The sequence below is a fragment of the Lycium ferocissimum genome, chromosome 1 (assembly GCF_029784015.1).
Source record: "Lycium ferocissimum isolate CSIRO_LF1 chromosome 1, AGI_CSIRO_Lferr_CH_V1, whole genome shotgun sequence".
In the NCBI taxonomy this organism is placed as follows: domain Eukaryota; kingdom Viridiplantae; phylum Streptophyta; class Magnoliopsida; order Solanales; family Solanaceae; genus Lycium; species Lycium ferocissimum.
In genome coordinates this window covers 28,752,569-28,777,069 of record NC_081342.1, presented here as the reverse complement: position 1 = coordinate 28,777,069, position 24,501 = coordinate 28,752,569, and the positions used below count along the sequence as shown (strand labels likewise).

Genomic DNA, 24,501 nt, shown 5'->3' with positions numbered 1-24,501 from the left:
CGACTTAATTCATCAATGGACCACCAACCAAGTAGCTTGCTTATTGAAAATACCAACACAGACTAGCCATCACTTAATTGCAGTTTCAAGAATCACCATTTATGTGACAGCTAAAACCAAAAAGTCATCGTGTTATCCATAATTTTATGATCTTTCATTTTGGGCTTTCATTTTGTATACTACCATGTTTTACAGAAACGAAACCTGTAATGAAATAAACAAAACGGGTACGGATACTTTATTTGGGTTTGAAATAAACAAAACGGGTTGGGTGAAATAAAGTGACACGTCGGATTCGGTGATTAATTTAATTTGGGTGTAATTATAAATTATAGAGGGAAGTGGGTTGGCCCATTATGATTGTGACACGTGGTAGATCGTGTAACTTAAGGGTATATTTAGCACATAGTATAATTGTAAGGGCACAATTGACTCAATAGTATAACGAAGGGTATAAATAAACTATTTCCGAAAGTTCAGGGGTATATTTGGCCCATAGTATAATGGTAAGGGCACAATTGACCCACTAGTATAACGAAGGGTATAAATAAACTATTTTCGAATGTTCAGGGGTAATTTTGGCCCTTTTTCGATTTTTTTTTTTTTTGATAGATACATGAAGGTACAACATACTTAATCTGTTCAAAATGAATTAAAAATTTAGGAAAATGTGTAAATATACCCCTCAACTTTTCGATTTATAGCAGATATACCCGGTTAAAAAGGTGGTGCATATATACCTCTATCGTTACACAAATGGTGCAAATATACTTCTGTCGTTTCACAAATGGTGCAAATATATGCTTTTCACTGCTAATGTTTTTTAGAAAATTCATTTAGCTTATCTTTTAATTAAGAAAATATAACGTGACTTTAGAAAAATAAGTCTATCCATTTTTTTAATAGACTTATTTTTGTAAAGCCACGAGGCAATTTTTTTTTTCTAATGGTTGTCTGGTTCGTTTCTAAAAAGTATCTATATGACTTTAAAAAATAAGTCTACTCAATTTTTTAAATGAAGCAGACGCTCATCAAAAAAAAAAAATTATCACGTGACTTTAAAAAGATAATTCTACTAAAAAAGTAGGTAGATTTTTTTTTTTTAAGTTACGTGAAATTTTTTTAATTAAAAAAACAAGTTAAATGATTTTTTTAAAAACTTCTATCAACGGAAAGAGTTTATTTGCACATTTGTGTAAGACACGATACACATGCACAACTTTTTTAATAAGGAATATATACGCTCGAAATTACAAAATTGAGGGATATATTTATCTCCTTACCCAAAAATTTATAAGGAAATCATGTACGTATTAATTTTGGGTACTATTCCTCGGTGGATGTATCAAGATCTGATTTTCAACATCTGTGTCAAAGTTGACAGGAAGGAAAATGGTGTCAGCTCAAGTTGGACGTTAGCCACACATGCGCTGTGATTTCGGTGACCGCCCCCCTTATTTTTGTCTATCAACTCGCTCTTATATTTAGGAAATAATTAAAATCAAGAAGAAGAGGATAAGATTCACTATTCTATAATCTACTATACCCACCCAACCCTCCATTATTGTTCCAAACAAACTCCAAACTTTCTTGATTCGTATATCTCGTTACTTCTGTCTCTTTCTGTCAACAATCCTACCAATCTCAATCATTGTATTCTTTATCTCGTTACTTCTGCACAAGAATTCATATTTGATTCAAAGGGTCTTAATTATGGGTCCTCACATTAACTTATGATGATGGCACGAACATAAATACCCTCTTTTAACTTCTATTCTAACGGACTGAATATCTTTTATTACGAACCACCACAAGTTGCTAAACAATAAGGATGATAACAGAGAAGCAAGATTCTGAGTTTCTTGCTCCTCTATTACCTGTGGAACAGAATGATGAAAGGTCACGGGGAGGATCAATATCTGGTGCAATATTTAATATTTCAACGGGAATGGTTGGTGCTGGGATTATGTCAATACCTGCTACTTTCAAGGTTCTTGGTGTAATTCCTAGTTTTTTTGTTATCTTACTGGTTGGTTACTTTGTTGAGGTTACGGTGGATTTCCTATTGAAGTATACACATTCAGGCGAGTCGGATTCTTATGGTGGTTTAATGGCTGAGTCTTTTGGCAAGTTTGGTTCTGTTGCTCTTCAGATTTGTGTTATGATTACTAATCTTGGTGCCTTGATTATTTACTTGATTATTATTGGTAAGCCAACTTGCTTTTCGTTCTTTTAAACTTGTTAGTTAGTTCCTTTTAAAGAATGTTCGATCTGTCTAGTATTTGTCTTTTGGTTGATGAACCAAGGTGGTAGTTTTAGTCTATTTTTTTTAAATAAAAGAGAGATCCTTTTGGAACACATAATGATATATATGTACATTTCCTTGAATACTGATGAAGATTCTCATGAATTTTTCTAGCTTACATATTTGGTTTGATTTGTTGAACTGAGTTTGATTGGTTTGCCAGTTTGGTTCCTTGTATTTCTTAACTGAACTGTGATTCCTCATATAATGCTCCAGAATTACAATATAAAAATATGGGGTGATCAGGCCTCCATATAAAATCTTAGACCCAAAAAAAGAGAGCAAAAATAAACAATGTGAAACTATGTACATATTGCTAATTTATTTTCCCGTTTGTTTGTTTCACAGGGGATGTCCTGTCAGGAAATAATTCTGATGGAACAGTGCACTTGGGTACTCTACAGGAATGGTTTGGCATCCACTGGTGGACCTCACGGGCATTTTCTGTTCTCGTTGTGGTGTTTTTTGTCATGCTTCCATTGCTCTGTTTTAAGCGCATAGGTTGGTTGAATAATTTGCATAAGTAGCTTCACAACACAATCTTACAAGTTCTATCTGCTCATTTTTCTACCTTTAAGTACACTTTGAGGTGCAGAAGTAGTTTATGAAGTGCTTGAAGCTACTTGAACTGCTTCATAAAGTACACTTTGAAGTGATTTTCTGATCAGGTTGATGACTAGTTACATAAGTAGCTTCATAAAGTACACTTGAATTGTTATTCAGCTTATTTTGTACCTTAGAAGGACCAAAACTCAGTAGGTGTTGACTTCCTACTCCATTAGAATGATATAAAGCGTTTGTCGTATCACTAGATGCTTGAACAAATAACCAGCATGTTAAACACAGATTGAGGATATTTGTCAAAGTGGAGCAGCATATAGTTCATTTGAATAATCTAAAAGATTTGCATATAATAAGGATTATAAAATTTATGGTTTGTCACGTCCAGATTCACTGAGACATGCATCGGCAATATCAATCCTCCTAGCTGTGCTGTTCGTTGTCATATGCTCTATGATGGCAATACATGCAATGTGGGAGGGGAAAACACAAAAGTTACGACTCGTACCAGATTTCTCTCATGGAGCTTCCTTTTCTGATCTGTTCACAACCATTCCAGTCTTTGCTACTGCCTTCGGATGTCATGTTAATGGTAAGGCATTCTTTGATGCATAAAAATATGTCATTCTCCTTTTCTTTTAGGTGACATCTTTATTATTTTCGTTTGCAGTTCATCCGGTTAGAGCAGAGATGGGAAGGCCATCTGAGATGACATCCGCTGTTCGCATTTCTTTGATATTATGTGTTGCCATTTACTTTACTGTGGGATTCTTTGGGTACCTGTTGTTTGGGGACTCGATCATGGCGGACATGCTGGTCAACTTTGATCAAGCCTCCGACTCTTTAATTGGTACAGTACTTAACGATACTGTTCGATTGAGTTATGCCATTCATCTGATGCTGGTATTTCCAGTGATGAATTATTCTCTGAGGGTTAATGTGGATGAACTATTCTTTCCTAAGAGACCTCTATTGGCCACGGAATCGTTGCGATTCTTTTCCCTTACCTGTATTTTACTTGCATTCATTTATGGAGGTGCTGTAGCCTTTCCAAATATTTGGTACTTCTTTCAGTTCATGGGAACGACAACCGTCATGTGCCTCATGTTCATATTTCCTAGCTCAATAGTTCTTAGGTATGTGCTACTTCAATCTTGGTTTCATGTGAGGGAAACTTTATCCTTATTTACAATATCTGCATATTATTTCTTAAACAGAAAAGAGTGAATTGTTCTCTTTGAGATGACAGAGATCAATCATTTTTTATCAAACTATCCACTCACTGCAGCTATAATGCTTTTTCCAGGGATGCTCACAACATATCTACAACTCGGGACAAGATGTTGGCTGTACTGGTGATCATCTTTGCCAGTGGGACTAGTTCAGTTGCTATATACTCTAATATTGCTACATATATTGCCAACAAATGACCAACTTTGCTGGGTGAAACACTCTCAAAATTAGTTGATTGATGCTGGAAGCACACAAGTGCTGTGTTTTAATTCGTTTCCCCCCTCCTTTCCTCCTTCCATTTGTTTTTCCTGTTTAGATTAATGCATACAGGTAGGTTACTTGTGCCAGAAGCATTTAAAGTGGATATTGGGATTCTTTCAAATGTCAAAAAGATCATCTAGATGAATGTGTGTATATATATATATATATATATATATAACAGTTGTGAATTGGAAAGCTATGAAGTTGATGCACTCCCGATTACAGTGGCAAAGCCAGGATTCATATTAAGGGGTGTCAAAAAATATAAATATGTGGCTATCCAGGATAGAACACACGACCTTAGGGATGTTTGCAACCCCTTAGCTGCTGCGCCAAACTTTTTGATTTTGTCAAGAGGTTTCAACACTGGTATACATACCTATAAAATTAAAATTTCACTTATATGTACAATGTAATTTTCCGGAGAAGGGGTGTCGCACCCCTTGGGCAAAGAGTAGCTCTGCCTTTGCTCCCGAAGTTGGGGGGCATGCATAATTGTAGTACGTTTACTAATTTACTTCACCTGTAAACCTTTAGCGATCCTTGCGGTGCAAGTGTTTATACTATCCAAATCCAATTATTCAGGTTTGGGACTTCCAGGAGAGCTAGTGAACTTTTAGGTTGTGTTTGGTGTCTTTTTGTTGCAGAGAGACTTCTGAGTCCGACGGGGAACCTTAACTTCTAAAATTGTAGAGTTTGCCTGGAATGATGAAGAAGATAAGTAGGATGGGCATAAAGTTTCGGGCAAACATTTGTTCTAATGGAAAATGCAACTTTCAAATGGGAAGAAAATCAGGTGGAGAAGAGAACTTATCTTCCTAGTTCAGCACTTCCCGAGATTTGAGCATTCAGAGCGAGTTTGTATTAAGTTTTGAGGGTAGCGGTCTAGAAATTAATTTCTTTTCTAAAAAAGTACCTTGAAAAGTTAGAATATCGTTTTCAGTGGCAGGGGTAACTGGTAAGCCTAAAGCTTGCAAAATTCGACATAAGTTATGCATCATAATATCCACAAATTATGTCGTAATACGCCCTTAAAGAACTTATGCCCCATAAGTTCGATTTTGAAAGGCAAAAATTAAACACCAGCCCATTTGAAGGGTAAAAATTAAAGACCAGTCCATTAAAATTAAACACCAACCCATTTGAAGGGTAAAAATTAAAGACCAGTCCACTTAAAGGACAAACCGTATTAAGTTAGAATACGGTTTGTATTCAGTTTTGAGGGTAACGGTCTAGAAATTAATTTCTTTTCTAAAAAAGTTCCCGAAAAGTTAGAATATCTTTTTCAGTGACAGGGGTAACTGATAAGCCTAAGGGTTGCAAAACCCAACAGAAGTTATGCATCATAATATCAACAAATTATGTCAGCTCGCACCCTTAAAGAACTTATGCCTCTATAGGCATAAGTTCAATTTTGAAAGACAAAAATTAAACACCAGCCAATTTGAAGGGTAAAAATTAAAGACCAGTCCATTTAAAGGACAAACCGTGCAATTACTTGAAAGGAAAATCTATATAAACAAAAAAGGGAAAAGGACATATATGGCTGGTCGGCCATAAATAATCCCACTTTCTAACCCAATTTTTCCCAAACCCAAATTATACCCACTAAACTAATCCCATCCATTAGCCAAAACTTAAATAAGACAATTTTCAAATAAAATCCCAAACACAAAAATGTTTGAGGCGATTTTTATATATAATATGTGTCATTTGTGTATAAAATATGTATCAGTACCTATCTGTAATATATAGAAACTGTATAAAATATGAATCACTAAGGTATGTATCGTTTTTGTATATAATATGTATCATTTGTGTATATAATGTGTATCAGCAAAGTGCAATTGCCCTGTATAGAATAGAAAATTGTATCATTTTTGTATATAATATGTATCCTTTTTTGTATAGAAAGTGTATATATAATTCCAGCATGTGTATATAAACTGTATCAGTCTTATATAGAAAGTGTACCATACGTATAAAAATGTATAATAGAAACCGTATCATTGTGGTATATAATATGTATGTATATGTAAAAAAAAATATCATATCATTATTGCATAATATGTGTATAATAAATGTATAATTAACGTATAATTTATGTAAAATAAATGTATGATTAATTCCAGCATGTGTATATAAAATGTATAATTCTTGTATATAAAGTGTATATATAATTCTAACATATGTATATATCTTGTGCACTTTTCATTTGGGCAAATTTACATTTATTTTGGGCCGACCGGCCATTTTTTGACATTATTTTGGACCGAGCGGACTCCTGGGGGTATTAGGCCCAAATATTGGCCAAATGTGACATTACTTTGGGTCATTGGACACACAATGTCCTTTACCCAACAAAAAACGAAAGTTATCCTTAGTTAGACAAGGCCCACGTGCTATATGTTTTGCTCCTGGAATAGAAAGAGATCGTGGCATCAAAAAAATGTTATACCTTTGTTTGCATAAAATCAATACCCCATCAACCTTTCATTTTAACTAAGCAGCCGTTGGGTTTTTCCTGTTTTATTTTTGAAAGAATCGTTAAATTGGAGAGTTGAGCTTTCTTTTCTTTCGTGTAGTATTATAATGCAGGGAGCTTAACATAGACCCTTAACAAATATTAGTAACCAAAAATCAATAAACACGAATGACAGAAAACATTAAAAGTAACCTGGAGTAGCTGACAGTGTTGGTATCCTCATGAACTCAGCGGCAAATTAATAAGGCATAACATTAAGGTTTAGGTATATGGCATATGACAAAACTAGGATGTGATCATCAGCAACACTAAATTAATAAGATTAGGATGTATTTTCTTAACTATTGAGGAGCTAAAACCTTTGCTACCCCCCCCCCCCCACCCCCACGCAACAACACGCTAATAAAGAAATGAATACTTCAGTCTTGCTATTATGAAAAGAAAAGAAAAAAATTCCAAGCTAAACGAGGCGATTATAAAAATGAGCATGTACATTACCACTATATATAAGAGATAATCAAGGGGTTCAATTTAATGTTAAACTTTTCAATTAATTACTTCTAAGTCCTAAATTTATTTTTTAAGGTCAAATTTGTTTTTTATTACTTTACTTTTACTGCTATATATAAGGGAGAATACCCATTTTTTGTAGTCTTCACGTGAATTTGTTTTTGACTCTTTTTATCCCTAATTAAAATTTTAATGGCATTGTGAATCTTCACACATTTTGGTAAATTTTGAAAACTTTGAGGACTTTTTTCATGCCCCTAAAAGTGATGATCATGAAAAAGGTTATAGAGGCCCCTCAAAGCATACTCATACATTTTTGAATCTTTTATTTAAAAATATTATTAAACTTGTTTCAAATTATGTTCTTCCTTAAGAATTTATTATAGACATATAAAGAGTAATCATGTCATTCAATTCTATCTTAATATAGGCTTAATTATTGAACTAAAATATTATTCTTATAATACTATTTATTATTTAGTAATGTTATTTACCATTTATCATTTGCTATTTTAATTTTTTATTTGTCCATTTAGTAATTTCTTTTTAATTTTCTCCTACAATCTTATGTCGTACATGCTGGCGAATGTAAATAATTTATAAGGATTTCACTTAAGTTTGGATAAAATTTTAGATTAAGAAAATAAATATAAATACTTATATCATTGTTAAATACTTCAAAAATGTAGATTACAGTCCCTCCGTCTCAATCGAAAAAATGAATTTCGAAGTACGGTAGTTAATTAATAAATTTTATGTGCTCACACTATTAAAATAAAATTTATTTACTATATTAAAAGAGTAACAATAAAATATTAGTTTTATATATTTTGAAAATGTTTGAAAAAATAATGTAGTTAAAGAAAAACAATTTGATTTTCAAACGGTAATAATACTAGACAATTGCAAAAATTATATTTTTTTACTTTTTTCTTAAATATTAAAATATTTTGCAAAATATCGGATAATCAATATTTTATATAGTTTAGGATAAAATAGTTACGTTTAACATGAAAAAGTTATTACAATGTAGATTTCATAAAATGGTTTATTAGATTAAGAAAAGGTAAAAATGTTATTTATTAACATGCACCTTTTGAAAGGTAAAAGAAAGCTTAAAGTCAAAACAATTAATTCTATTGACTTTTCAGTATTTTTTTTCTGATTTAATTTGGAAGAATCTACAAAAATATTCTTGTAATATCAAGGCTTTTAATTATTTATATTTATTTGTAAGTTAACTTTATTGATTTCATCATGAAAAAATATTTGCGCATTAAATATATTTGCCATACATTGAATATTGTAATATCTTTGGTAAAAAATAAGTTAGACAATATGGATTCATTACACAGAAACAAATGAAATTAATTTAACTTATGAAAACTCAATTTGGAAGATCAGAGACTTTAATATCAAAAAATTTAGGTAAAATGAAAATTAGAAGAGCTTTCAAATGTTTGATTTTTTTTTTTAAATCTAATATATTAACTAAGAAAGATACTTTCCTTTAATTTTCAAGTACGTTTTTGTACTTTAATATTTTAGAAGCCTTTCGAAGTATTAGATCGATGTTACAAAAACAAAGCAGCAAAAGCAAAAAAAGTTAAAAGCTATTGACAAATTAAAATTTTAACGTCAGTTTGGCCCCAGATTTAACACAAGCCATAAGAGAAAATGCTCAAATGAACCAAGGTCTAGTTATCCGACTCCCAATTTCTTTGAAGCACATTTCCGAAATAAAAAAGAGTTGATCAGTTAGAAGAGTTGATCAGTTAGAATCTTTCGCCGTGATTACTGTGGAATAGCAACCTGTAATAGCCTAGAATGATCCTCAAAATCCTGATCAGTGGATATGTTTTCTATCTAACTTGTGCAAGTCCAACATGTCTTGCTATTTTTTATTTTTAATATGACCCACTCCCTCCATTTCAATTTATATGAACAGTTAAATAAGACATTTAAACAAAAGTGAAGACTTTTAAAATTTATAGTTTAAAATAAGTCTTGAACATTTGTGTGGCTGTAAATCACTTCATAAAGTAAATTTATTTTCAAATTAGGAAAGAGGTCATTTATTTTGACGTAAATTAAAAAGAAAATAGATTCATATAAATTGAAACAGGGAGAATATTTGTTTTTTCTGTTCAAAAAACAAAATGATATCTCTTGCCAGACAAGGGTGGTTCCCTCTGATTTGCTCAAGCTTTTTCCTCGTCTTTTCCCTAGGGCTGGGCATAAATACCGAAAACCGAAAAACCGGACCGAACCGAATTAATTCGGTTTTTCGGTGTTCGGGTTTTCGGATTTTCGGTTCGGGTTCGGTTTTAATTTTCAAAAATTTCGGGGTTCGGTTCGGTGTTCGGGGTTTAATATTCGGTTTTTCGGTTTAAACCGAAATATTATATATTAGCCCAAAAATATTAAATAGTCGAAGCCCATGCCAATTAAATTTAAGCCCAAAAAAAATAGAACCCAAGCCCTCTTTCATTCTTTATCTCTAATTACCCAAGCCCACTTTCACATCCCTAATTTTCACTTCTCACTCTCAGTTCTCATTGTCTCATAGGTCAGAGCTTCAAAGTTCAAACTTCAGAGCTCAAGCGGCGGCGGCACAGCGGCGGCGGCGACTGCTCTTCCAAGTTTCGGCGGCGACAGAGTAAGTATTTCTCTCTTCCAAGTTCAGCAGTTTACCTTCTTGTTCTTTACTAGATGGTCAACTTGATTGCTAAGACTTCCTCTTTTCTCTACTCTGTGAAATATGAAAGTTAAGAGTGGTACACAAATGGCACATAGGACGGATGGTTTTGCATTGCCAACATTTTATGCATGTGCTTTATCCAGCTTCTTGTTTCCACAGACGACAGAAGCATGCTACTTTTATTGCGAAATACCAGTTAGTTTAATAACTTTTTCATTGTGAAACTTCATGTGTGACATTATCATTTTAATTTAAAAAGGAATACTTGGAAAAGGCAATTAAGAAACTGTTTCGGGACAACATATTGTTAATTTCTATTTTCTGTTTTTTCCTTTATCAAAAAAAGAAAATGGCAACTAAGAATATGCTAAACAAAACAGTTAATAACATGTCCATATCTGGTTCAACATTGCATAAACACACAAATCGTCAATACAAAGACATGAGTTCTTGATTCCGCATGCCGAAGCTTCGATAATCCAAGCTTCTGCATACTCCTTCTCCGAGAGTATACCAGTAGCCACCTAAAATGAGTATAATGTCAATTCACAGACTTAAATTATATATACTTGTCATCCATGTGAAGAAAAATCAGTGTGGCCCATTACTTTGCTTGCACAGAAACTGTGGCAGCAACAGCTGAAACTGTGGTGCTGACTGCTGAAAGCTTGAATTGAAAACACCGAATTGAAAAAACCGAAACCGAACCGAACCAAACTTCAAAAAACCGAAACCGAAAGAACCGAACCGAATTAGTTTGGTTCGGTGTTTGGTGTCCACTTTCAAAACACCGAAACCGAAATAGCCGAATCGAAGTATGAGAAAACCGAACCGAAAAACCGAACGCCCACCCCTACTTTTCCCCACATAACCTTTTCACTATTCTGTTCTCCAAATATTTTATTAAGAGGCGGAAAGTAGACAACGTGTGCATTTTTGTTGAAATTAATGCATTCACAAGGATACTATTCTTGATTTTTATATTTTCTAGGAGTCTTTTATTATTTCAAAAATATCATTTAATCTTTTAATATTAGCTTTTAGTTTTTCAAGAAATTTTTTAGGAGTTTGTGATACATGTATCTAGTTATTTGTGCAAGAATTTTAAATTGATTTTTTGAGTAGTACAAATAGAGATATAATTAATGATTGTAATCATCTCAAGTGGCCTTAAGTAGCCTAATACAACTTGAGCATTCTCTAAGAAAAATATTCGCTTCCTATTATTTCCTACAAATTGGTATCAAGAGCAATTTTCGTTCTTAATCTGGGGTTAGGTGAAGAAAAAAATTATGGCATTTAAAACAAATGAAGGTGCTGATTCTTCAGTTGTTCTTACTCCATTTTTTGATGGAAATGACTTTGAATACTGGAAGATAAGAATGAGAACTTATCTAAAAACTGAAGGTTTGTGGACTATTGTTGCAAATGGCTATGAAGAGCCAGAAGACGATGGTGAACTTTCAGTAGCAGATATGAAAAATCTTGAGGCTAAGCGTCGTCAAGATGCAAAAGCTTTGAGCAAAATTCAAATGGGAGTCTCAAGAGCATTTTTTGCAAAAATTGCTACTTGTGAGACTGCAAAGCAAGCTTGGGAGTCTCTGGAAGCTGAGGTGTATGGTGACGAAAAGGTATACACTATCAATCTTCAAACTCTTAGAAGAGAGTTTCAAAATTTGAAGATGATAGAATCTGAAAAAATAGATGAATATTGCACAAGAGTCATGAATATTGTTAATGAAATGAGAAATCATGGTGATGAAATTTCTGACCAACAAGTTGTTGAAAAGATTCTAATTAGTGTCACAGAAAAGTATGAGTATATTGTTGCTATCATTGAGGAGACGAAAGATCTTTCTAAGCTTTCCATCAAAGAGCTAGTTGGATCGTTTCGTGCACATGAGAAGCGAAGATTTTTTCGTGAGAATCAACCCAAAGAGACGGCTTTCCAGTCCAGAACCAATGAAAATTCTCAAAATTTCTCAAAGAATCAACAAAAAAAGAAGTACAATCCAAAAAAGAAGCAGGATCGTGATGGCTCTACTAAGAAGGTCGAAGAAAAAGGTGAGAAAAGTACTAGTCTTTTTTGTAAAATTTGCAAAAAGACTCATCATAATGCAGAAAAATGTTGACACAAAGACAAGCCCCAATGTAACTTTTATAATGGCCATATGGAGAAGGATTGCAGGCACAAGCAATGGGAGCAAGCAAATTTCTGTGAAGGAAAGGAGGAAGAAAAGGAAGAAAACCTTTTCTTCGCTTCTCAATCTGATGCTTCAGCAAAAAGCAATGAATGGTATGTTGATAGCGGTTGTACCAATCATATGACTAGAGATGAAAAGGCTTTCCTCTCAATTAATCGCAACATCACTTCTAAAGTGAGAATGGGGAATGAAGCCTTAGTTGATGCAAAAGGTAAAGGTACCATTTCGATCAACAGAAAAGGGAGCAGTAAGCAAATTCATGATGTTCTTTATGTTCCTGACTTGGAAGAAAATTTGCTTAGTGTTGATCAGCTCATGGAAAATGGTTATTCTCTTATGTTTAGAGATAAGTATTGTAGAATTTATGATAAAATTGAGCCAAATCAAGTCATTGGTGAAGTAAAGATGATAAAAAGAAACTTTCCTTTACAACTTCATTACAATGCATTCAAAAATGAAGTTGCTAGATGATTCATGGCTTTGGCACAAAAGGTTTTGTCACTTGAATTTTCATGGTTTGAAGCTTCTGAAGCAAAAAGACATGGTGCAAGGCCTTCCTGAGATACATACTGAGGTGGATCCATGTGAAAGTTGTATTATGGGAAAGCAACATAGAAAGTCTTTTCCAAAAGGGAAGTCTTGGAGAGCAAGTGTACTTTTAGAACTAATCCATACAGACATTTGTGGACCATTGAAGACTCCATCTTTGGGAAGCCAAAGGTACTTTCTAATTTTTATTGATGATTTTTCAAGAATGACTTGGGTTTATTTCTTGAAAGAAAAGTCAGAAACATTTGCTACATTCAAGAGATTTAAAGAATTGTTGAGAAGCAAAAAGGCTGCAACATCAAAACCATTCGCAGTGACAGAGGAGGTGAATACACAAGTCGAGAATTTGAAGAATATTGCAAAAATGAAGGCATTGAGAAGCAACTTATAGCAGGGTACATTCCTCAACAAAATGGTGTATCTGAAAGGAGAAATCAAACCATTGTTGAAATGGCCAGAATGATGATGAATGAGAAAGGGCTGCCAAAATATTTTTGGGCAAAAGCAATACATACAGCAGTGTACATCCTCAATAGGTGCCCGACAAAGGCATTAAAGGACAAGACACCGGTTGAAGCTTGGAGTGGAATGAAACCTTCTGTAAGTCATTTTAAAAATTTCGGGTGTATTTGTTATGCTCATATACCTTCTGAAAAAAGAACAAAATTGGATGAAAAGAGTCAAAAATGTATATTTCTTAGTTATAGTGATGTGACAAAAGGCTATAGGCTTCTCGATGTCAAAACTAACAAACTTGTTGTTAGTAGAGATGTCATTTTTGATGAAAAAACAACATGGAATTGGAAAGATAAAAAGGTGGAGAATACTTCTATCATTTTTTTAGATGTGCCAAGTCAAGAAGAGGATGAGGAAGAGGAAGATGTCCCTCAAGGGGGAGAAATCTCAGATCCAGAAGATGAAGAACCACCTCCAAGAGGAACAAGAATGTTGAGTGACATCTATCAAAGATGCAACTTTGCCTGTATTGAGCCAGAAAATTATGAGGAGGCAATAAAGCATGATGTTTGGAAGACAGCCATGGTAGAAGAAATTCGGATGATTGAGAAAAATAATACTTGGGAGCTTGTGGATGTACCCAAAGAAAGAGAAGTTGTAAGTCTAAAATGGATTTACAAAAATCAAACTCAATCAAGAAGGAGAAATTCAAAAGCACAAAGCAAGGTTGGTTGCTAGAGGTTTCACACAAAAGATAGGTATTGATTTCAATGAAACTTTCTCTCCAGTTGCACGTCTTGAGACAATTAGAACCTTGATTGTTGTTGTTGCACAAAAGAAATGGAAGATTTTTCAACTTGATGTTAAGTCAGCATTTCTAAATGGAAAACTTGATGAAGAAATTTATGTTGAGCAACCTCAAGGATTTTTTGTTCAAGGGGGAGAAGAGAAGGTGTACAGGCTAAAAAAGGCTCTTTATGGCCTGAAGCAAGCACCAAGAGCCTAGTACAATGAAATTGATACATACTTTCTGAAAAATAATTTTCAGAGAAGTAAAAGCGAAGCCACTTTGTATGTGAAGCAAGAACATGACTGCATATTCATTGTTTGCCTCTATGTGGATGATCTGATTTTTACATGAAATGATCTGAAGATGATGCAGAAATTCAAGCAAGATATGATGCAAACCTATAAAATGAGTGATCTTGGGTCGCTACATTATTTCTTGGGCATTGAAGTTTCTCAAGTGAAAGAACGAATTTTTATTTCTCAAAAGAAGTATACTAAAAGTATTCTTCAAAAATTTAACATGATGGATTGCAAGTCTGTGGCCATACCATTAGCAGCAAATGAGAAGTTCAGAAACGATGATGGAGCAAAGAAAGCTAATAGCTCACTTTACAGGAGCTTAATTGGAAGCCTGCTATAGCTTACTTCAACAAGACCTGACATTATGTTTGCTGCTAGTTTGTTATCTAGATTCATGCAAGAACCAAGCCAAGTGCATTTTGGAGCTGCAAAGCGTGTTCTACGCACTTGCAAGGAACAATGGATTATGGGATAATGTACAAATTTGATGGAGATTTGGACTTAATTGGCTATTCTGATAATGACTGGGCTGGAAGTATAGATGACATGAAGAGTGTTGACACGCAATTTTGTCCCTCCTTTATTCCAATTCATTTTCTTGAGCTTCCGAGTTATTAATAAATCAAATATCTCATTTTCGCCCTTACTTTATTATAATTTCTACTACTGTATTAATATTGTTAAATATTAATATGTCGTACATCGCTACTTACTTATTATGTATTGATCATAAGATATAACTTAGGTAATATTTTTACTCTATTATTACCTTACTTGTATTTTATATACTAATGATAAGATTATTATATTAATCTATTAGTATTATTATTACGATTATTATTATTATTATTATTATTATTATTATTTCTACAACATAATATATTTTAAAAGCCAAAAGAAATATAAGGAAAACGGATGGGCCAATTCATTTACAATTTAGGCAAATTTTGTAGTTGACCCATTTGGTCATCAGCCCACTTATCAGCCCAATCCGAAATTAAGACCAGCCCATTTGAACCAAATAACAATTTCCTATACCTAGCGCCTCTTCCTCCATTAGCCGTGCCTCCCCTGTTCTCTTTCTTCTTTGGACAAAAGTCCAACGCTTCCCCAGCTATCTTAGTAGATTGTCTCTCCATTTTGATGAAAGTGTGAATCTTCTCTCTTTCCTCTTTAACTCTCGCATAAAAGTCAAAGTCCACTAAAGAGTATCCGTGCAAAAATCACACGAAGACAAAGAAAACTGAAAATTTTCGTCCTTGCTGCTGCTACTTCTGCTGCTAAAGCCAAACGGCTATTTGGAGCCTTTTTTTTATTTTGAAACTCCATTTTTTTTCTCTTTTTTGATTTCCCGCTCAAGAATCCAAAAACCCTAACTTTCTCCTATAAATACTAATCTCCATGCTCAGCCGTAAGGGGAACTCTCTGATTTTTCTAGCTATAGTTGTTTTCTCCTACTTCTCAAAGAAATTTTAATTTTGGCATTTTTGTTATCTCTCAAGATTCGTCCGCTTCGATCTTATACAAAGTCGAGTAGATCGGAGACCTTCAAGCCCCATTCACTGCGCCAACAAAAGGTCAGTGTATCATCTTTTACTTCGAATCTAAAATTTCTGATGTGTTCACGTTCTATCATGTGTATGGAGACTGTTGATTTTCGTTAGATGAGATTGTCGATTTTCGTTAGGTTTTTTATGTGTTAGATATCATAAAAAGGCTAAGCGTCTGCTTTTGATTATTGGTGATGTTTGAATGTAAGATATGAATCTGTACTTAGTAACCCGATTTATGCAGTCGACGTCATTTAGATTATGGTATCTGACCTGTTTGTGGTTAAATTATTCATCAACTTTGTTACTTGTATCTCTTGTCGAGTCCATAAGAGTATGGTTACCATGTCAGCGCGAGTCTCCCTTTCGTGCAATACAAAACTTTTCGCAAGGGCCGATTGTATTAGGATTTATTTTAACCTTGCTGGACATGCAAGGCCTTGAAGCTTGAACCGGTCTGTAATGGTTGGAATGGAATACAACTACTAATCTGTACGTGAAAGGCTAGTTGGTTTCACTTGCATTACCAAAGTCCGTATGCCATGATACGGTGCTGCTTTGTATTGTTTACTTTAAAATACCACCAGTTTCAAATTTTATTTCTGCTTCTTGTGTAAAATTGTCATTATGCATGATAACCAAGTCAAGATATGACCGTGAAATTTTCTTGAAATCTTGCTTTTCCCCCAAATTTTTTTAGTGAGGTCGTTGGTTTTTGTGTTACTCGTTTGTGTTTTCTCCAATCTTTTTCATCATTGTATGCCATGTCGCCACTTACTCGCTTCGTGTTCACGCAATAGCTTTGGTTAACGATAGTTCACATTAACTAACAGGCCAAATTGCTTTATTGCAAATGTACATTCTCGTTACTGCAGCTATAGAAGTTGAATCGATATATATAAAATGGGATTATGAATGGCAAACTAGCCTACTAGATTACATTGCAAAATGCCAAATATTTATTTAGAACCTAGATTAACTGAGTTAAGGTTTTAAGTTTCCCTGTCAACCGACTCTCTGAGTTTTTAATGTATCCTGTTCGATGTATCTAATTGCTTGATTCCACTTCGGATAAATGATAAGTTGAATAAAACAGGATACTTGTTAGTAGTCGTTACGATATGGGGGTTATCATATACATATTTTATGGCCGAGAACACGGTTTGTTGTTAGATGATGTTCGAAGGCCTATAAATCGTACTGACAATGGCCATATGGGTGCAACATTAGGTTAATATCATGTATCAATTCTGTGCAATAAATTTAAAGAGCTAATCAATTGAAGTGTTAGCAAACACATGCTTTAGATGTATGAATGGTATGAACCTGTTGGAATGATTAAAAGCCACAGAATGCTTTTCAAATCCTTATGCGTCTTAGAAGTGTGTTTAGCCACTGTCACTAGGAATTCTTGGTTCTTTATCTTTCTATTGAATGTAAAATCTCCCTTTCTAATGTTTATCTGTTATGTCTTTCTTTGTTTGCATGACACACCGGAGCCAAAGAGTGTAATTTTGAGACTCGACGTCACCGCAGGACTTGAAATGTGCATTTGTATATCCTTCCGTGCATACACATACTCAGTTGTGTCTCTCGCTCCCTCGAAATGCATGCGAGGAGAAATGACTCCAATGCCTCTCTATATTCTTTCGGCTATTTATTATATTATGGTTGCTTTGGTGGTATTTGTATTGGAATTATGTGACACTTTGTTTGTCTTTTGGCTCTTCTAGCTAAGTAACAGAGTAACTTTGATCTTATAGGAATTCTCATTTGGTTAACAGGTTTAAACACAAAGAGGGTGCTAAGATATATCAATATTACGTCTATTAAATTTTTATCGAGAATCGGTCAAATCTTTGCTGAAAACCTTCTGTTATGAAATGTCCAAAAGCTTTCACTTTCGTTGAAAATCAGTAGCTTTTTTTTGGATCTCCTTTTTCGGTAATCACTTTTTTTTAAAATCCTTTATGTTTGGGGTCTTGCACTAATCTTCTAATCCCATTTTGTTTTTTTATTAACATAAACCGGCGTTTTTTAAATCTGAAAACCTTGTCTACATTTTGTATTGACTCGTTGAGTATTTTATATTAAATGGGTCATACTCGATGTTAATTTGAAACGTATTAACATTTTCGCCTACCTTTTCCCTTTTAAAAGTTTAAACAATTGAATTTTATATTCAACACATAGCCTAGTTAAATATAAGTCCGGTCGGTTAACCATTATTAATGGATCTTAAAGGGTGCTTAATACCTTCCCTTTAAGTTAGTTGAACCCTTACCTAGAATTTTGGTTTCGTAGACTTTAAAATAAAATCAACTTTAGATAATTACTTTAATTAACTTTAGGTGCCCTAATTCACCATAAATAATTAGGTGGCGACTCCCTTACTTTAATTAACCCCGGAATTATCGGGACGTTATAAACCATTTTGACTCTGGTTGAAATGGGGTATAACAAAGAGTACTTCTGGTTATGCTTTGTTATTTGGTACAAGCATTTGTTCTTGGTTGTCAAAAAAGCAAAGTGTTGTTGCTTAATCCACTGCCGAAGCAGAATATGTCTCAGCAGTTAAGGCTACTTCTCAAGCTATTTGGCTTAGGAGAATTCTTGAAGATATTGATGAAAAACAAAAAGGAGAGATTGTTTGTATTGCGATAACAAATCAGCGATTGCCATTACCAAGAATCAGGCCAACCATGAAAGATCGAAGCATATTTCCATCAAGTTCCATTTTATCCGAGAAGCACAAGAGATAGGTGAAATTCAGTTGCATTATTGCTAGACAGGAGAACAACTTGTTGACATCTTCACCAAAGCACTTCCTAGAGAAAAATTTTGCTATCTTCGAGAACGCATGGGAGTTGTCAAGCAAATGCATTGGGGGGGGGGGTGTTGGAATTAATGCATTCACAAAGATACTATCCTTGACTTTTATGTTTTCTAGGAGTTTTTTATTATTTCAAGAATATGATTTAGTCTTTTAATATTATCTCTTAGTTTTTCAAGAAATCTTTTAGGAGTTTGTGATACATGTATCTAGTTACTTGTGCAAGACTTTTGAATTGGTTTTTTGAGTAGTATAAATAGAGATGTAATTGATGATTGTAATCATCTCAAATGGTCTTAAGTAGCCTAATACAACTTGAGCATTCTTTAAGAAAAATATTCTCTTCCTATTCTTTCCTACAGCTTTAGTCCTTCTCTAATGTTTTGCTATATTTCCTCTATTGATATTGAAGCCACTTAAAGCAGGAATTACGCAATGCTCCTGAATTTCGTTTCCTTACCTTTGCTTACATGTCTAGTGATTATGAACAGGGAAATATGAGTACAAAATAAGGTAGATTTAATTTCCTTCTCTTGAAAGTCAAAACTTGTGGTAGAGACGAACTATAATTGTTTTCCTTTTCTTGAAAGTCAAAACTTGTGATGCACAGACGAAACTGTAGTTTTTCTTCAACTCTTTTTTCAACAAAAAATAAAAACAAATCAGAAGTCTGTCAAGTTTATTATAAGCAGGCTTATATATGCATATACATATAGAGATCAAATCCACATGGCCATCTAGTTCAATATTAGAGAAGTCACTATGAAGCTTTACGACTTGCGTCAGTGAAAATCAAATTGACCGACCACTGACGCTTACTAGCTTACTCATGGCCAAACTCTTTCCTTGCAAGTAACGACAGTGATGTTCAATTTTCAGTAAAAGCCACAGCCATAGTTCCAGAGGCATCTTTTGATTCCATGGATATATAAAGAGAACCACTGAGCATATAAAATAATAAACGAACTCTTAGAGAAGAGGATATAACTATTTCTTGTGATATGATCACAATTTCATTATTGTCCTAAAGCACTGTTATAAACTCAGTGTGTGATCTTAGGCCCACTAGTCAAAAAGTTGTGTCCATGTACATTTAATATTTCTCACCTGTCACATTTGCCGCGTCTCTATGCACCCCACATGTGTCTCAACAAACCGATCACCATACCATAAGTCCTACTTTATCCCTCAATCCATTATTGAAGAACTTGCATTTTACTCTCACTAATATAATATATAGACTTGCACCATTTTGGTAAATTTAATTGATTGGTCAATTCTTTTAAGAAACAGTCAACTATCATAAAAGAAGACTAGCAGGAAGTAGGACATTACACACATTGTCTCCAGCATGGGTCCAACCAAGAATGACGTTCCCTTGCTGCTGAAAAACATCTCTCCGACGAGGGAGAACAGGCGGATGATATGGAGGACAGTGTTCAACGTGTCAACAAGTATTATTGGTGCAGGAATTATGTCAGTCCCAGCAACTATGAAGGTCTTAGGTGTCATTCCTGCATTCATGTTGATTGTTCTGGTTGCTCTATTAGTGGACATATCGGTAGATTTCATGTTGAGGTTTACGCATGCCGGCCAATCGACCACGTACGCTGGATTGATGAAAGAGAACTTTGGAAAGATAGGTTCCGTGGCAGCACAAATTTGTGTAACGATCTCCACTCTTGGTTGCTTGATCATATACCTCATTATTATCGGTATGTCTGATTCTTTAAATTTTTTCTTATGCTTGTCATGGGATTCTAACGATGACTGAAGCCTCTATCTGGAAGGGCTGTATGACTTTATCTCTTTGAAGAAGGACTAACTCTTCTTTATATAAATAATTTGATGTACGAGAATGAATTGGTCTTTTTTGGTTCAACCATTGGATAGAAGGGAAAGACAAGTAGTAAAATTATTCTTCATCTACAGATATCCAAATTTTGATGGCCAATACTCCAAAGATAGTTTGAACTGTATAAGAGCAATAATTAATTTTAGCTTGAAAAGTTTGTAGGGGAACCTACCTTATGTGCAATTTCTTTTCTGTCGATACACGCTTAATTTGTATTTGAATTCCTTTTGTTCTGCTTGTTATGTTAATTCAATAGCCTTTTTCATTGCTTTTCGAAATGAAACTCTATTCTTTAATATGCAATGGAGTTTAGAACAGACCAAGTCATAGTTCAAAAACTAATTTCAGTTTTAAGTTCAAATTAGGAGAGAGATTAAACGGTTCCCAGCTGAAAATAGAAAAAGATAAATTTGAATATAGAATGAGCTAATTATTGTCTGTGGATCACCAGATTTACCTTTGACATTTTTTATACTGAGTTCTGAGCTTCTAATAATCATCTGATAAGATAGACTTGTACCCTTGGAAGCTGAAGGAAATTAGTATATTCATTTACTAGACTCATATTTTTCTGTTGTCTGTTGATTTTTATGATCAGGAGATGTACTTTCTGGACATGGAGAACATCTTGGTGTTCTTCAAGAATGGTTTGGGATACATTGGTGGAATTCGCGTGATTTAGCAATCTTATTCATTGTCTTGTTTGTTATTCTTCCTCTAGTCCTATATCGGCGTGTAGGTCAGTGCATACTGCTCTTTGTTCCTTAATTTCTACCAGATTTCTTGGGGGTTACTTAATTGTGTTTAATCAATTTAAGGTATTCTCCAATAATTTCTGTTTTAACGGCCTGTAATTGCAGAATCTTTGTGGTTCAGCTCAGCAATTGCAGTTATCCTAGCAATTGTATTTGTTGGTATATGTTCTGTAATGGCAATCCTTGCAATTATAAAAGGAGAAACAGTAAGGCCAAGAATGCTACCGGAGCTAAAAGATAGCACTTCCTTCTTTAATCTTTTCACTGCTATCCCTGTTATTGTAACAGCTTTTACATTTCACTTCAATGGTAAGAGCCCTATATTCATTACAAGATACTACATCGATTTCAGTTTTCTTAGTGGCAGAAATTGCTTTTCAATTTTTGTGATGGTCATGCTGAGTTAACTTGTCTGATGCAGTTCATCCTATTGGAATTGAGCTGGGGAAACCTGCAACCATGACCACTGCAGTCAAAATTTCACTATCATTTTGTGCAGCCATCTATTTTTCAATTGGCATTTTTGGATACCTTTTGTTTGGAGATTCAATCATGCCAGACATACTTGTAAATTTTGATAAGTCCTCCGGCGCTTCAGCAATAAGTTCCATTCTAAATGACATAGTTCGTCTAAGCTATGCACTTCACCTAATGTTGGTATTTCCACTCTTAAATTTCTCTCTAAGGGCCAATATCGACGAACTCATATTCCCTAAGAATGATTTACTGGCAGCTAACGCCAAAAGATTCATGTATCTTACATTGGTCTTGTTAGCTTTCTCGTATATAGCTGCAATTGCTATACCATCCATATGGTACATTTTCCAGTTCCTGGGATCAACTTCAAATGTTTGCCTTGCCTTTATATTCCCAGGTGCAATTGCTCTAAGGTCTTTATCTTTCCCCTCAACCTTTTACTCTTTTAGAAAATGTTTTTTTTTTTCTTGCGCTAAACATCTTAATTTGTTGTTTGACAGAGATGTCCATGGTTTATCTACAAGAAAAGACAAGATGATCGCAGTGGTTATGATTTTTTTAGCTGTTGCGACGAGCCTTATAACCATTGCTACCAACATCTACAACATTACTGGAAATAGTTCATAATTTTTATCTTTTCCATGGGGATTTTATATTTTTTTACGACTGTTTTTTGGCAGATGACTGTGCGTGTATAGTTGGTGTCTTGGTGATATTAGCTAGTTTTCACGATATCTTTGTGAATACAAAACATAGTTAAATTTCAGGTCAATCTTGTTGTTGGCGTAAATTATTGTAACGTGAAGGATTCCCAATTGTAACAAATGTGGTTCTCTATGAAGTTGAGCTCGTGGGGAAGAACAGTAACAAAAAATGAACCAAATGCCTCAGTTTGATCTTTGCCTCTTGCTGTGTTGAAAGTCAATCAGCTGGCTCGATCTCGTGATGTAAAAGATTTAGGTGAAGCCTCATTTAATTGTGGGATATAATAAGAGGGATATGCAATTGAAGTTTATGCATGTAATATGTATGATGTGGCTGTATTGAAAGTGCTATTGAATTTTCAATATGTAAGATTGAAAATCTGGATAAATACATCCAGTTATGAAAGGAAATTTTAGGCCATGCAAAAGTTGGTAGCTGTCTTATGAACTAACTACTATTAGTATGGGGCCGAAAATCCCTTCTGCTAAAAATGTGTTGGGATATTTTAATTACAATCTTAGACAACATACTAGACAACGGAACTAAGGAATAGGCAAAATTTATTATTTAGTTCAAGACCATTTCTTTTTTAAATGGGAATTTTTTTGACAAAACTAGAGATTATTAGATGTGCACCTAAGCCGGTGACTATATTAGCATCCGATAACAGTGCAAGGACGTTTTCTGCAAGAACATGCAAAGGACAAAATCATTTAAACATATTGATCTTTAGTTAACAAGATGGAACTGATGATATAATTATTATTTCCTCCGTCTCAATTTACATGGCACCATCACTACTAAAAAAATGCTGAAAACCGACCTAAACACATTGATTTTTCCGACCTCATGAGGTTGGTTTTGGAAAAAATGCGACCTCAAAACCGACTCAACAATAGGTTTTAAAAAGAGTGTCACCTTTCTATATTTAGAAATAATTTAACTTTATGAGATGATTTACTGCCACACACAAATATCTAAGACTTGTTTTGGACCACAAATTTCAAAAGTCTTTCTTTCTTTCTTAAACTTCGTGCCAAGTCAAATGGTGCTACATAAATTGGAACGGAGGGAGGAATATATAATACTATATTGATGACTAATCCTTTGTTTAAAAGGACTACTTATATTGTTCAAATTACATGCTAATTCAAGCAAGTTATATGGTAATTATTCCGTATATATTGTTTTCGATTCAGAATTGCACAAAATCGTAATTAAAATATTGACTTTTGCTACTTGTGAAATTTGATTATCTCGATTTTGGCACAAAGAAAATATTCCCACATGAAATTAAAATATCAGTCTCCATCGATCTAAGATTTCCAGCTTATGGGAACAAGACAGCGTATGTGGAAGAAATGTTTGTTGTTGGGCTAAAATAGTCAACTATTAACATTGGATGGTATTGTCCCCTTTGAGCTAAGTCAACACGGTTTTTTCCAAAAGGACTCACACCATTAAAAGTACTAGTTTCTGATCACGTGTGTTGCATGTATATCCCATGTTAATTGGTATCTCATGTCGATCACTAATCTTGAGTTTGATTTCATGATCGCACCATATTATTTCTTCTTGAGACACTAACTGTGTCTTTTATTAATCCTCTTGCAACCATCTATATTTGTACATATATTTTTTGGTTTCCAATCAGGTGTGTGGTACTCGTATTGGAGCCCGATTAAATCCAGATTCGCGCTGGAAAGTTCCACATTAGGGGTAAAGCGCTCTCTAACAAAGGTCACTCCTTACTCAATGAGACTCAAATTGCTATAATTATATTGTGTGCACAAATAAGATTAAACTTTCATTCTTTTGTTAATAATCTTTGCAACCACCAGTAATATGGTAGCATTTGTTTTGGTGTGTGAAATTTCTCTCGTTTAAGGTAAAACAATGAACATCAAAATAAATGACTAAATGGTGAGCTTATATATACCAATTTAGAGCCCGTTTGGCTTAGCTTATAAAA

At 34.1% G+C, this 24,501-nt stretch overlaps 3 protein-coding genes across 3 annotated transcripts; all 3 read left to right on the top strand.

Annotated features, from left to right (window-relative positions):
* The first annotated feature begins 1,418 nt into the window (after positions 1-1,418).
* On the top strand, positions 1,419-4,505 carry LOC132053602 (amino acid transporter AVT6C-like). The gene is made up of 5 exons (XM_059445691.1): positions 1,419-2,207; positions 2,654-2,806; positions 3,255-3,458; positions 3,537-4,002; positions 4,173-4,505. Exons 1-5 carry the CDS (start codon positions 1,832-1,834, stop codon positions 4,294-4,296), a joined length of 1,323 nt encoding a protein of 440 aa, XP_059301674.1. The 5' UTR covers positions 1,419-1,831; the 3' UTR covers positions 4,297-4,505.
* Positions 4,506-11,348: 6,843 nt separating this feature from the next.
* LOC132063802 (uncharacterized) lies at positions 11,349-12,188 on the top strand. The gene has a single exon (XM_059456524.1). It carries the CDS (start codon positions 11,349-11,351, stop codon positions 12,186-12,188), a length of 840 nt encoding a protein of 279 aa, XP_059312507.1.
* Positions 12,189-20,112: 7,924 nt separating this feature from the next.
* On the top strand, positions 20,113-22,707 carry LOC132029742 (amino acid transporter AVT6C-like). Its single transcript, XM_059419080.1, has 5 exons — positions 20,113-20,452; positions 21,191-21,331; positions 21,453-21,656; positions 21,769-22,237; positions 22,325-22,707. The coding sequence occupies exons 1-5, from the start codon at positions 20,158-20,160 to the stop codon at positions 22,449-22,451; spliced, it is 1,236 nt and encodes a 411-aa protein (XP_059275063.1). The 5' UTR covers positions 20,113-20,157; the 3' UTR covers positions 22,452-22,707.
* The last annotated feature ends 1,794 nt before the right edge of the window (positions 22,708-24,501 follow it).

What these genes read in the sequence shown, in the direction of transcription:
- LOC132053602 (XM_059445691.1), top strand. Translation starts at nt 1,832, where the DNA reads ATGATAACAGAGAAGCAAGATTCTGAGTTTCTTGCTCCTCTATTACCT. An exon ending in TATTTACTTGATTATTATTG is followed by an intron (nt 2,208 to 2,653) that starts GTAAGCCAACTT and finishes TTTGTTTCACAG; the next exon opens with GGGATGTCCTGTCAGGAAAT. An exon ending in CTTCGGATGTCATGTTAATG is followed by an intron (nt 3,459 to 3,536) that starts GTAAGGCATTCT and finishes TTTCGTTTGCAG; the next exon opens with TTCATCCGGTTAGAGCAGAG.
- LOC132063802 (XM_059456524.1), top strand. Translation starts at nt 11,349, where the DNA reads ATGGCATTTAAAACAAATGAAGGTGCTGATTCTTCAGTTGTTCTTACT.
- LOC132029742 (XM_059419080.1), top strand. Translation starts at nt 20,158, where the DNA reads ATGATATGGAGGACAGTGTTCAACGTGTCAACAAGTATTATTGGTGCA. An exon ending in AGTCCTATATCGGCGTGTAG is followed by an intron (nt 21,332 to 21,452) that starts GTCAGTGCATAC and finishes CTGTAATTGCAG; the next exon opens with AATCTTTGTGGTTCAGCTCA. An exon ending in CCAGGTGCAATTGCTCTAAG is followed by an intron (nt 22,238 to 22,324) that starts GTCTTTATCTTT and finishes GTTGTTTGACAG; the next exon opens with AGATGTCCATGGTTTATCTA.